At 47.5% G+C, this 13,520-nt stretch overlaps 1 protein-coding gene across 2 annotated transcripts in view; it reads right to left on the reverse strand.

Moving 5' to 3' along the window:
• LOC141930492 (syntaxin-binding protein 4-like) overlaps window positions 1-13,520 on the reverse strand; it is a 49,893-nt gene that overhangs the window by 10,815 nt on the left and 25,558 nt on the right. For both annotated transcript variants that reach the window (XM_074841413.1, XM_074841414.1), the window contains exons 6-12: window positions 9,653-9,738; window positions 8,709-8,829; window positions 5,531-5,672; window positions 5,229-5,335; window positions 4,660-4,813; window positions 2,974-3,046; window positions 30-127 (exon numbers count right to left, since the gene is read on the reverse strand). In XM_074841413.1, the coding sequence (XP_074697514.1) occupies window positions 30-127; window positions 2,974-3,046; window positions 4,660-4,813; window positions 5,229-5,335; window positions 5,531-5,672; window positions 8,709-8,829; window positions 9,653-9,738 (781 nt within the window). The remainder of the gene's footprint in view (window positions 1-29; window positions 128-2,973; window positions 3,047-4,659; window positions 4,814-5,228; window positions 5,336-5,530; window positions 5,673-8,708; window positions 8,830-9,652; window positions 9,739-13,520) is intronic.

Below are 13,520 nucleotides of genomic sequence, written 5' to 3' on the forward strand. Positions count from 1 at the left end.
CTTTCAGGAGAGGGACCCGTTCCACTTACCAATTCCAGTTTTCCATCCTTGAGCCGGATGTGGGGATCCAGCGCTACTTTTGGTTTGGTGCCGGAAGCTGCTTTATGATTAGATGCCAAATCAGGTGCTGAAAAAACAAAAATAAATGTTAATGGAGGAGCGCTTGGGTAGAGGAAAGAGGTGCCTGCAAAGCAAAATTCAGAACTCTCATTGCATGAAATATAGTGTGTGTGCAGCAGGCCAAAAATCAAAGACCAGGATTTATCCAGTTCTGGAAGGCTGAACTAGCCCACTGTTGAAAAGATTGGATACTGGGGAAAACCCTTAATGAAACTGGGCTCTGAACGGTTTAAAAGGGGACACTTCATCCAAGGACCTAGGACTGCAAATATAGCAATTTGGAAATTTCCAGTCACACATTTTTGTGGAGTCTTGGGGTCTGTAGGTGTGGTGATCTGTGGAAAAAAGTAAATAAAATCTGCCTGGCTCTTGTCTTCTCTAATTGATTAAGCAAAACTGAAACCCAACATTTTATAAAATGCAGCCTGGACTTTCACAACACCCATGGAAAAGAGAATTGACAGATTAAAAGTGATGTGGAAAAACACCAGTGCAAGGCTTTTTCCTTCCCCAAGACTGCAAAAAGCCTGGAACCCTTTTCCCTCAGTTGGGCAGGCAGGATTTTTTGGGTAGAAGGGGCCACACGCATTGCGAGGCAGACACAGAGGAAAAAAGGCAGAAACGGCAGCTGCTTTGCTGGTGAAAAGCTGTCAGAGATCAGAAGAGCCAGCTGCTGACAGCTGGCTCACCATGACCGGCACTGCCTTCGTGGTGGAAATGGTGCAGAGCACAAGCCCTGCTGCCATGCCCTGCCACCTGCGGTCCTCCGTCCCCCACCGTTTCCATTATGATTAACCCTTGTCCATAAGAAACCATGACATTCCCTGGGAACGGGGCCGCAGGAGGTGTTACGCGCTCAGGAGCTCCCCTGCCAGACTCCGGAAAGGTGCCAGACTGCTGTACCTGCAGCCCTGCTGCCTGCCCCTGCCCACCCTCAAGCCATCAGCCCAGGTCCGTGACAAAATTCCTTCTCATGCCAGTGGCACAGGTCTGCCCAGGGGGAAATTTCTTTTGCCTGCCTGTGATCTGATTAACATGATGGGAAGCCCTGTCTTGCTGAGGAACGCTGCTTCTCCTCAGCCTCTCAAGCACTTCTCACTCCACCCTCCTTGACTGTTGGGGCAGAGACCGAGCACAAGGAGAAGGCAGCGAGAAGCAGCAGAGGTGCTGCACAAGCACAATCCTCCTAATCCAGGTATTCATCCCCTCTGCTAACACCAGAAGCAGCAAGAGGTAATGAATGGGTTTGTTGGATCAGCCACCAACAGTTTACTCTCCAAGTTCAAGGGCAGAGCTGTTACCCTTCGACGCATGGCTAATCAGGATTAGCTCCACGTGGCTTTGCTGTCAGCTCTGGACACGGAGATATCCAAGGCATCTACCAGGCACCCAGAGAGATGCAGTCACTGGCCCAGGCTCCAAGTCTGGCTGCTGCTCTTTCAAAGCCAGTTGGCTGTTTTCATGGATGACAACACTGACACAAAGCCTCCTCAGCATTTCACATTAAAAAAACTGCGTGTAATAAAATCCCCTAGCTAAATCAGGAAGTGATGAGGTCATAGCTATTTGCTGGATTATCTACATGACCCAGGGCTTCGCTCCCCATCACTGGGAGCTCTGGCTGTCAGTGGTGGTCACCTAAGACCCTACGTGAAATCAAGGCTGCAGGATGCTCGGGGCGGAGAGGACAGACCAAGGGCTGTTCCTGTCCCAGGGTCTCTGCAGCACAGAGCATGGAAGGCAAAGGCTGAAGCCTGCTGAGCTCGCCCAAGGTGAGACAGGCATCCCTGGGAACAGAGCACTGACGCACACCCAGCCCGGCACCGTCTGCTCCCTGCCTCTCCCACTAATCCCAGGTGCAGACTAAACACAGTTTGCCTCCTAGCCTTCCAGATGGAAATTACAACACGGCACAGGGATTTGCAAGCAGGGCCAGTGCCTCAGCAGCACATGGGGAAGGAAGGGCCATCGGACATGCGGCCATGGGAATGATGGGCAGCACGTGCTATGACTTCCTAGGGAAAGCCCCTTTTCCTTGGGGCAGGAGTAGCCTTCATAACATAGGGATATGGGGTATCTTGCTGGAGCTCATCTCCCTGGGCACTGAATGATGGGGGCTATTGACGTTCCCCACAATTCCTAAGGGATCTGTGAAGCTGTAGGGTGATTTGAGTTCACCCCCCTGTTGCTGCCATTCTATCGGGTGGACAGAGTAGGTCTCTCCAACAAAAGGTAAGAGCTCAGTAGAGGACTCAGAACACGGAGAGAAAACACAGCATGGAAAGGTAAGCATAAAGTGAAGCTTCTATGTAGAGAGAAATCTGACTTAATCACATCTATAAGCAATTTCCCCATTTGACCAACTGAGGGCATCCTTAATGCCTGTATAATGCCCAAGGTTGCTGTGTACATTACAAGTATCATTAACTGAGTTTTTTTGTACTGTGTCTCCGAGGACTGCCTATTCCCATCAGAAGGGAATGTTGCCTGCAATGAATCTGCTGCATGCAAGTCTGACATGATCTTTGCATGTGGGCAAAGCCACTGCTGCAAAAGAACCACAGGCTGAGAATGGAAGAAGTTCTCTCCTATGAATACCTCAGCCCTCTGAATGCCTTAGTAAAGAGTTTTGCTACTATGAACAAACATGGACATAATTACTACCTGTTGAGTGAGCCAAGCTCCTACCTTCCCTCTCTCCTAGCAGGCTGAGTCTCATTATCACCCCATTAGATTCCACTACGGCAGTATAAACACTGATCAAAATTAATTTCATCATCCTCAGCACTGAGGAGCCAAGGCTGCATTTGTCACCCACACAAAAAAAAAAAAACAATTTAGCAGGACTCTTACCTGAGATGGTAAGTTCTGGTGGGCAAATGTCCGGTGACAAAGAAGGCACAGGAAAATTATTTTCATGCCTATTCTAGAAAAATAAGACAAAATGGCACAGACAGTCGCTAAGCAGAATCTGTTGGTGTAAATAAAGAGATAGAGGTGTTCAAGAGAGAACGACCGATCTGGCCCATAACGAGCAAAGACACCACATACAGCTCTTGTGCAGCTGGGCCAAAAGAGACTCCAGGGGTTTCTTTGGGAGCACTTGGCACAGGCACATTCCTGAGATGTCTCAAAATCTCTAGTCACACAGAAAAACGAGTTTGTCATTACTGTCACTGTGATTGAGAGCTGAGCATGAATTTGACCTTGTATGGTTTCTCCCGAGAGGTTCTCCCTAAAGCTCTGCATCCAACACACCAGTGAGGTCCTGAGTCTGACCACAGCCAGTTGTATTATTTACCCAAAACACATAATTATCACAGTGAGCATGACAGGAAGCCAAGGCCAGTACGCACCCTTTCTTAAGTGCTAGGTCATGGCTGAAAGCACAAGTAAGAGGGAAAAATAGTCACAGGGTAGATGCATTGAGCACCACCAAGACAGTGCTTCCACAGCTGGGAATTTAGATGTGGACAAAGGCACAGGACTGGTGCTGAGGACATGCAGGCAGGTAGCATGGGCACCTGAGCATGCTTTCCCTAGCGTGGAAGCTCAGACCTCATTAAAAGTTCCATCTTTTAGCAGCAAAGTGAGGAAAGGAGCGATTTAATTCTGGCCGGCAGTGTAATTTCATATAGGTGCACAACATTATAGAAGCACACCTTCTGCTGGATGCTGAAGGATTTAAGTATACATATATGGGCTAAGGCTGACTTTCATAAGCACGTCTCCAGCCTGGTACACCCAAAGGCAACATGTATATAACATTCCTGCAAGTCCGTGTCTCCACAGGGTTTGGAAAGAGATGTTTTGTGAATGATGCATGTACAAAAGGAACATCCAGCCAGCCTTTTCTAAAGGAAGTTTATGTGGAAGAGGGCAGAAGATACACCCAGTGTTGCACCAGTCCAGGAGAGGAGCAACAAATACACAGAATTCAGCCACAGACCTAAATTATCGTGAAGGTTGTGTGGTTAAACCCTGTCTCACCACGCACAGCTCAAGCACTTGTCTCTGCAAACACAACATGGAGCTAGGCTTCACAGGAAGAATGAGCCTGGCTTATCATTAGACTAGTGAAGAACAGAAATGGGCTGCTTAGGAATGCTGCGGATTCATCCTCATCAGAGGTCTTTAAGAATAAAGAGCTGTTCCTGCCTTTGGGTAGGAGACTAGATCAAACCGACTCCTGAGATCCCTTCCAGCTCTGTGACTGGTATTGAATGAGATGCAGGTTGCTATCCACAAAAGTGTTTTGTTTTTTTAAAACTGAGACTTCTGAAACAGGTCTGAATGTAGGCCCTGGAGATGAAACTCCTCTCATTACCTCCACAGATCCTTTGCCGTCTCAAACCCAAGACAGAAGAAACAATATTTCAGATTTAAAACACCTGGCTGTAAAACAGGGCTACATACATCAGCATTGCAGACTTTCCACCATCCAGAAGGACTGCCGTGGAGTCCCTAAAGAAGAGTTTTCTGATCAAAGAAAGAACACAGGATCAATGTTGGTGGTCTTAGATATGAACTTCAACCTACCTCTGGGGATCTCACATGGACCTTCAGTCTGCAGGAATTCAGGCCGTTTCCCACAGCCTTTGGAAGTGCTGCTGGGATGTTGGTATGAACTGACAGTCCAGGGTGTAACCGTCCCCTTCCAGGGATAAAGGCCACTTCTGTGTTTCCCTCATGTCTTAAACAAACAAACATAGAACATTTTATTAACAACAACAACAAAACCCCCCACAAACTTCCATATTTGTGATTCTTTCTCCAGGATAACCTCATTTAAGCCCATGTAGCCTGCCCCAGTGTAGCTGAATCTCCACCAGCTGTGTTGCTTGTTTGAACTTCAGTTCTGTTGCAGAACTCTGCTGGGCAGGGCTAGGGGATATTCATGAGGACCTGAACACTGGCAAGTTCTGGATTACACTTCAGGATGATCCATGCATTCAAGGTTTCCTTATATGATCACCTATCAGGACCATCTTGAAGCATCAAGACTAATAAGCCTCCTGCTTGAAGTCAAACATTGATATGACATGAAGGGTTTCTGCCTAAGACTCAACAGCACCATGATGATGACAGGAAATATGTTATATGCCTACCTGAATTTGGCTTTTGCAATTATTTTTCTGGCCTCTTCATGTGTGCTGCCCACCAAGGAATCTTTATCGATAGCAATTAGTTGGTCACCAGGTCGGAGCCGACCATCCTAAACAGAGAGGGAGAAAGTCACAGTGCTGGGAAGGAATGTCTCTCTGCCCAAAGCCTTCCCCTGCAACACAGAACCTCATTAGTCCATGCAATGTGATATTCACCTATTCTTAGAAAAGCTGCTTCAGAACAGCTACAGCCTCTAGGAGAGGTCCCCATTGCAAAGTCACTGAGGGTCTCCACACTGACTTACCTTGTAACAATCACCATCTGGCATAAGCTCTTGCACATAAATCATGGGGCCATCAGGCCTGTTAGATCCACCACTGATTGTCAGCCCTAAGCCGGAGGATTTTGCTATAGAAATGCTCTGGATTCCTGATTCAATGGAGTAGCTGCAAGGGAGAGATGTTAGCAGGTGACTCAAGGTGATCTGGTTTGTTTTCCCGTGTCGTTGAACAAACTGCCTGGTTTTCTTTCTGTGCATGATCCTTCTAACTTTCCCCAACCTTTTCTGCCTCTGCATCTTTTCTTCCACCCACCCTCGGAAAGAGGAGGTGAGGACTCCCGTTTCTCAGCAGATGTTGTTGAGCATTATGAAGGTGACTGGCTTGCCTAACACCAAATGCTGGGCAATACTCATTTGCATTTAGAAAATAAAGAGAGAAGAAACTAAAAGTTTAACCAGAATATATTTGGCACTCTTGGTTTTTATAGCCAAAAGCACACAAAGGATCGATGTCATTATTGTTTGAATCCAGCTAAATCACCAGACAGCAATTTACAGATTGGTCAACTATTAAGCAGCCCTTAGCAAACGTCACAGTGAAGCTCAGGATACGCAGCTGACTGTGTCTTAACCGAGGTTTGGACTCAAAATCTTGCAAGATACCCTAAAAAATGAGCCCTTAAACACCTTTACAGCAATACCCACCACCCTGTGATTTACTTCTGTGCCAGTGGTACAGCTGACTTGCCCAGCCAAGGGTGTCGGACAAACGGAACAGCACTGCTATAAGGTTGGACCCTAGCCTCAGAGAGCTGCCTGCTAGCGTCCTGCATAGAGTTACTTTTCACAAGAAGCTGGAGAGGATAAAGCCAGGACAGCTGACCTGAACTAGCCAAGGGCATACTCCATACCATATGTTGTCATGTTGTAATACTGGGGGAGCTGACCAGGGTGGTAGGAGGGATCACGGATCGGGAACAGGCTGGGCATCGGGTTCTGGGCGGTGAGCAATTGCATTGTGCATCACTCGCTTTATATATTCTATTATTACTGTAGTTATTATTATTTCTTCTGTCCTTGTGTTGCCCTATGAAACTGTTCTTATCTCAACCCACAAGGTTTTACCTTTTTCTTCCAATTCTTCTCCCAACCCCACTGGGGGGAAGGACTGAGCGAGCAGCCGCATGGTGCTTAGTTTCTGGTTGGGCTTAAGCCACAACAGCTAGACAGGACCCAACAGCCCACCAAGACCAGGCCACAGCAGGCAGCTCTGTGCTGAGAGGGAGGTTTAGCAATTGCAGAAGGTGTCTGTGGGAGCAGAAGATTCACTGATCACCCACGGGCCAGTGGGCAGCATTGCAACAGGGAGGTTTTGGGGAAGGATTCATTGGGATCTAAGGGTCAGCAAGACTTTTTCCTCCTAATGGGCTGGGTGCAGCTGGCTTTTCTCCTCTTCAGTTTATTTCCATAGCAGCCAGTCACCAAACGGTCTGCAGTTTCTGGTCCTCCTTGTGTTATCTGGTAGCTTAAGACACAACAACAGCTGTGCATCCCAGTGACACCAGCACGTAACTGCCCCATGCTCCCCAGCAATGCCATCCTCAGTGGTCAGACACCCCAGTGACAGGCCAGCGTGCTGCCAGCACCCCCCATACTGTCAGTGAGCCCCCAGGAGAGCCAGCTGGCTTTGCAGGGAAAAGGGACCGCATTCATGCAGCATGTGTCTTAGTCTTATGAAAAAATATTGCTCTAGGAAAACTATGTCACAAAATGTAGCATTAAACCCCTCCATTCAAATCAAAATATCAGACACCGTCTGTGGCGAGACTGAATCATATCTGTGTCCCATTGCTCAATGGGATGACACCTCAGATGACACCACGATGAGAGGCCACGGCCTGGGGACAACCTGTGGTGAGCAGAAGGGATGGCAGCCACACGCATGAAAAGACCAGTGGCCCAAATTACATCTGTGTGGCTGACCACCAGCACTCAGCTGCAATCAATGGTCCGTGATTTCAAACGGCTCATGCTGCTCCCAGGGGAAGACCACGGGGGCCTGGCACCAGTACAGGGACAAGCACAACATGGCACATCATGGAAGCACTGAGCCAGGAGGCCACCCAACCAGGTCCCTTCTAGCCTATACCACAGCCTGGAGCAGGTTAACAGCAGAGCAAGGAACAGAGCTTGTCCAAACCAGCTGCCAAGTAGATGAGCTGGCCTCTCCTCTGTAAGGGTCTCTCACTCCATGCATGCAGCTTAAACCTTTGGTGCCAAATATTTGTCCTCTGCAAATCCCTAATAAAGAGCTGGTATTTAGCAAGAGGATTTACAAGTTCTGCAGTGAGGTTTGATTCTCTTTACCAGCGACTTGGCTTGTTTATGCTGGCAAAGGAAGGGAAGCTGCAAGTCCCAGGGATGAATGGTCCCAATTCCACGACTATTAACACCCTTCAAGCTGTCCCTATTGAGAAGGGAAACCCCGAGCACCCTGGAGACGAGGCTCCTCAGAAAAACAAGCTCTGCCTGTCCAAACCTCTGACCCTGCGAAATATGAAAGGGACAGATGACCACATGAAAACACATGCTTCAGGAGATGCTCTGGAGACAAAAGGATGTGGTGTCTGTAGGCAACCGCTGTTGACACCAAAGCAAAGGGCGTCAGGAGCGTTTGCATCGAGAGAGCAGTGCTTGTGCTCTTTTTGCACAATGTCAACGTGCCGGAAGCAGGGCAATAGAAAACAAGCTCCTGAGACACCTTCCAAAAGCACCAGTGGCCTCACAGAAACACTCTGCTCATGACATGGTTTATAAAGGTGATGTGCAGGGTCTTCTCAGCTGGCTGTAAGCCACAGCTTCTCCCTGGGTTTCAGAGGGGATGAAGAGGAGCAGTTACATGGTTAACCATGTTTCAGACATATTGACTGTCTCAACAGGGAAACTTCAGCTCTTGGGCACAGGCCTCCCAGGAAGAGTCAAGATGCCACCACAACAAGGACTTCTAGAAGATGCTGTGGTCTCCTAGTCGTTGTGGTGATAACGAGAGTGTAGAGGACATAAGGATGAACAAATCAGTTCTTCAAACACTGGAATTATTTAATGCATCCACCCCTAAGACCGTGTTAGACATTCAGTGATATCTTCAGGACTGACCACGGGAGAGGCTTTGTGGGGCCGGCCCCATGCGACCCATACGTACTGTGCGTGAGTGGGGTGAGCTGGGTTCCCGATGAAGGGGCCAAGGGAATTGGCGGGGCTCAGCAGCAGCGGGCTCTGAGAGCGTGAGGAGGAGCCTGAGGATGTACTTTCCAGGTATCGACCTGAACAGCAAAGTCAGAGTCAGTCCAGGGAACACAAATACTCCAGTATCACCCTCCTCCCTGCTCTACCACTGAGAGCTGACACTGTTTTCCTAGTTTTGGGGGGAAAACCACATGGTAGTTAAAGACACCAGTGTATCACTCATGGGGAGGAAACATTCAGCCTCTTCGCCACAATTCCTGCATGGGACTGTCACCCCTCTGCCAGCCCCACATAACTCTGCCATAGGGGGAGGGTTGGCAGCCTTCTGGTGAGATGTCAAGCCAGAGGGACACCTTCATTCCCCATGCACGCATGATTTGATGTGCTGGCACCTCGCTTAGGTTAACCTTGTTGCATTTCATTCAACATTTCCCATTTGCAAATGAAAAATAATGATCATTGAAGGAATGACTGCCAAAATGCTTTGAATTCCATGGTAAAAGGTTCCACCTACAGAGATGGGTATTGCTGGGGTTACCTGCCCAGCATATCAGTTAAGCTGAGTCTGAGCGTCTGAGCATCTGGGAAAGAGTTATGACCCCAACTCAGTTCTCCCTAGTTCATCTGAGGAGGCTGGCTCGCTGCCTTGCTTTGTGCTTGCTGCCTCCCCTTGTGCTTGCTCTGTGCAGGCAGGACTGGCCATGCCTGCTGCTCTGCACCCGGGAACACACTAACTGCTTGCAATAAGGATGAACAGGACTTCTCTTCCTTCAAACCTCCACCCAAACACCTACACAAATCAAATCAAAACTCCTTAAAAATGACACTGGGATAAAGAAAACTTTCTCAGCAGGGAGAGGGGCTTTTGGTTTCCCCCCAAAGGCATGCTGAGCTACTCACTGCTGCTATGGAGGATCGGTGAGCTCCGCGCTGAGCCCGTGTTGCTCTGGGAGCCAAACTTTTCCAGCAGCTCAGAGAACTCTCTCCTGGAAAGAAAAACATGGTATAGTCAGCTGCTGCTCAAAACTATCCCCCACCTGATAATATGACAATAGTGCCTCTGATGGCAGTGACTTACTATGAAGTCTATAGGGCCAATTCCCTCCAGCAATGGGGAGCAGACAGAGCTTTCTCATGCATAAGGGTATAACCCCCATGATTTCAAGAGGTTGTGCAAGACTTAAGGCAAATAATCAATCTCATGGCAGTGCAGCTTTCTTGCGATGGGCTGGAACTTCTGCCCTGGAAAGTGTTCAGGATGAACATGGGCAAGAGGAGCTGGGAAGGGATATAAGGACAGGCACTGGTGGGGGGGAATGTCCTTCCTGAGAGAGGGCAGATGAATGCAGGAGCCCTGCCTTGCCCCCCTGCTTTGCACTCCACTGCATGGACCCTCAGGGGAATCAGCTGGAATAATTTCACCCCCAGCTATAAGACTCAGTTTTGCTAACACACCACACAAACTAAACAGAATGTCAGAAGGATCTGTAACTATGCAAACATAAACCAAAAATGCTTGGCTTATTTGTGATTACTTCCAGAATAATTAAATGTAGATTATTGTCTGGTTTTTCTCCTCCTTTCCTAGACAGAAAGCAGTTTCTGCTAGCTCTTGATGGGGTAAAGATGGGAGATGGCTTCTGGAGCACATGCGAAAGAAGCATCCCACTCTGAATCTATCCATGGTGATATCCTCCATGAACATCACAGAATAAACTCTTGGAACATAAGGCTTTAACGAAGACCTGCACGAATAAAGCGTGCTGGGAGAGCACAAGCTTCTGTACTCTTCCCAGCAGCTCCTGGCTGAAGATGCTGAACCAGCAGGCACATGCTAAATTTACAGATATCAAGATCAGAGGGGCTTGTTGGTGAATTCAAGAGCAGGGAGGAATGGCAGCCCACAAACGTTTAGCATGATCCCTCTGTCTTGAGGTAAACCCCCCTGCTTCCTCTGTTAGCTCCCTGCAAAACAATCCCATCCACAACATCCCCTGGAAAGCTGGCTCGGTGCCCAAGTGCCTTCATTAGTGCTTTCCTTCCAGGTTGAGTTTGACCACCATGTAACTACTCAAGTGTGATGAGCTGTAACTACTGCACACAACAGGTAAATTGCTTCATGACCTTCCTTTTGCCAAGCGTAACATGTTGAATTTTTAAATCCCATTAGGAACCACCATTAGCCTTGTTTACCAGCTCCTGCATCATTTCTGTAATCCTTCTTTGAGCTGACGTGAGCGTCTCATATCCTTTTGGATGAGGAGGCATGGAAAGGGGATACCATGGTCAGGCATCAGCCTCCTGTGCCCATCCCTGCCACATCGGCTCTTCGCTCCCAGGAGCATGCTGTCCCTCTGCGACTGCATGGTCCTCTCCCTTCATAACCCAACGCTACCCGATCAATCCAACCTTTTGGCAGAAAGAGGAGCCTCAAGGATGACTAATTTCTTACAGGTGTCATTAAATAAGCAGCCAGGCAATGGGGAGAAACCCTGAAAGTATTGTTTCTGTGGCCACGGTAACAAAATTAGATGTCCACTTTGAAGGCATGAGGGAATCCCCATGGGAAGGTGCCTTCTTGATGCTGTAGCCACAGGAAAAGCCTGGTTATGAGTGGCTAGCTCTCACGCTTAACAGTCAGACAAGCTCAAGACATAAATTGTAGGAAACCAGCCACAGCAAAGTTTCCTCAGTGAGGACACTCCTCATACACACAAGCAGACATTGTGTCATCTGCGTACTTGACTGGGACAGATGTTATGTATTATTGGCTAGATTAGAGTCAACTATATTAAATGATGAATGAATCACCAGTTCCTTAGGTTCCTGCTGGAAATGCTCTCAGTAATTTACATCTTCCCATTAACAACCAGCTCATTAACAAACTTCAAAGACCAGTGCCTGCCTTATCTAATATTGCCATCAAATGTATGCCTTATTCATTCCATCTAATGCTAATTTTGAATCCAAGTGTCACACAATACTTAGTGGAATGCCTTGGTGAATCCTAATACTTTACATCAACACTATCAACTAAATCCATGACTTTAAAAAAAGACAACTACTTTGTTCAGAAACCCCACCTTCCACAAAAGTGTTTTAACAGGCAGTTTCTTAGCGTTAGACACTGTAAAAGCACTGGGAAAGTGGAAGGACAACTTAGATCCTACAGCAGTAGGACAGCAGTTTGCTGTTCTGTGGTTCTCTGGGTTAAGCCTTAGGTGGATCTTACCTTAGCAGAATTTTTCCAACTTTATAGTAAAGTTTTTCTTAAAGTATTTCTATAGGTGATTCACACCCCCATTTCACTAGTAACTCATGCACTATGGCCTTACCCCTCCATGACCTATTGCAATGGCAGGTCTACCATGCTGGAAGCTAACGTATTATTTCCAGTGGTTACCAAGCCATCAGCAGCTGGGTTTTTGTTTTGGGCTGGGTGTTTCTGTGGTCATCTATTGTTACATTTTCCTCAGATAATAATCCATCAGAGCACAGAACAGGTTCTGAACTTAAAACAATGGCTTAAAAACTCTTAGTCAATGCAAATGCAACTAGTCTGGCAGCTCTTAAGCTCTTTAAACTCTGCAAAACAATGCAAACCCAATCACCAATCCATGCTGTCAAACTCTGTTATAAGCAAGGGCAGGTATGACTTGAGCATTCTTTGTTGTTGTTTATTTCATGTCGTTAAGTTCATCCACAAAGGAGTATTTATCATTATTTGCTCAGGAGCCTGAACAACGAGCTCCGAGCCCAGGGTTTCGTTGCAAGCCTGGGTCCAGCCCAGCCGTTTGCTGTAGGGACGATGTGACTAAATGCTACATCATGCGCCACTGTCCCAGCTCCTGCTTTGTTGGTCAGTACTGCAAGCCCCAGTTCCACCAAGGACACAAACACATGACTAACCTGAAGCACATGCTTATCCCAGCAGCAAGCAATACACTTTCAGGTGTCAGTCTCCCAAGGATTAATTTTGTGCTCAGTGCTGTAGTTGAAGGAATTTGCAAGCAGACAGTGCCCAAACATTGCCAATTAATGAACAAGTACGCTGAAGGAATGCCAACAGGTGTTGCTTTGTGCTTTCAGACACCAAGAGATTTCAGAATATGTCTTTATTATTTAAAATTTGACCCTTACTAAAACATTCTGAATTGTCAGGCAGGACTAAAATGCCCAGCTTTATTTAAAAAAAAATAAAACAATGGGTTTGTATTAGGTGGAAAGTTCATTTTAACAATCCCTTCTCCAGCTCTTTTTCATTAAGACACAGAGTTTTGAGGTCTGGAGGATCCCTGTAACAGAGCTTGCATCCCCACAGCCTTCAGCCAGCCCCACGGCGGGGAGTGGGATGATGGGTTTGCCAGCAGGAGCCAGCTGTAGGTCGACTTTCCTACAGATTAAGCAGTGGGGGGTCAATCTTCCTGCAGAATATTGTTGGTTTATCTCATAATACCTTTTTGTCCTGCCCTTTTGTTCTTGGGAGAACAAAGGGTGAATCCTATATCAAAGGTTATGTGAGAGCACAGCATCAGGAAACCTCAGCTCTGCATCACAGCTGGGGGAGAAAGAGGAGCCTATGACACCAGATAAATTAATAGCTTGTCTCAAAAAAACCAAAGCCTGCAGGTCAGTGAGAACTGTGAACCCGAAGCACTGCAAAGCAGCACAAAAGAAGATTTTTCTCTCACCCGGTTCACAGCAGCTGCAGCATTTCCACCACTGTCCGGGTGGGATGATGCTCTGGAGCAGCAGCTCCAGCCCAGAG

The sequence above is a fragment of the Strix aluco genome, chromosome 15, assembly GCF_031877795.1.
Source record: "Strix aluco isolate bStrAlu1 chromosome 15, bStrAlu1.hap1, whole genome shotgun sequence".
Taxonomy (NCBI): Eukaryota; Metazoa; Chordata; class Aves; order Strigiformes; family Strigidae; genus Strix; species Strix aluco.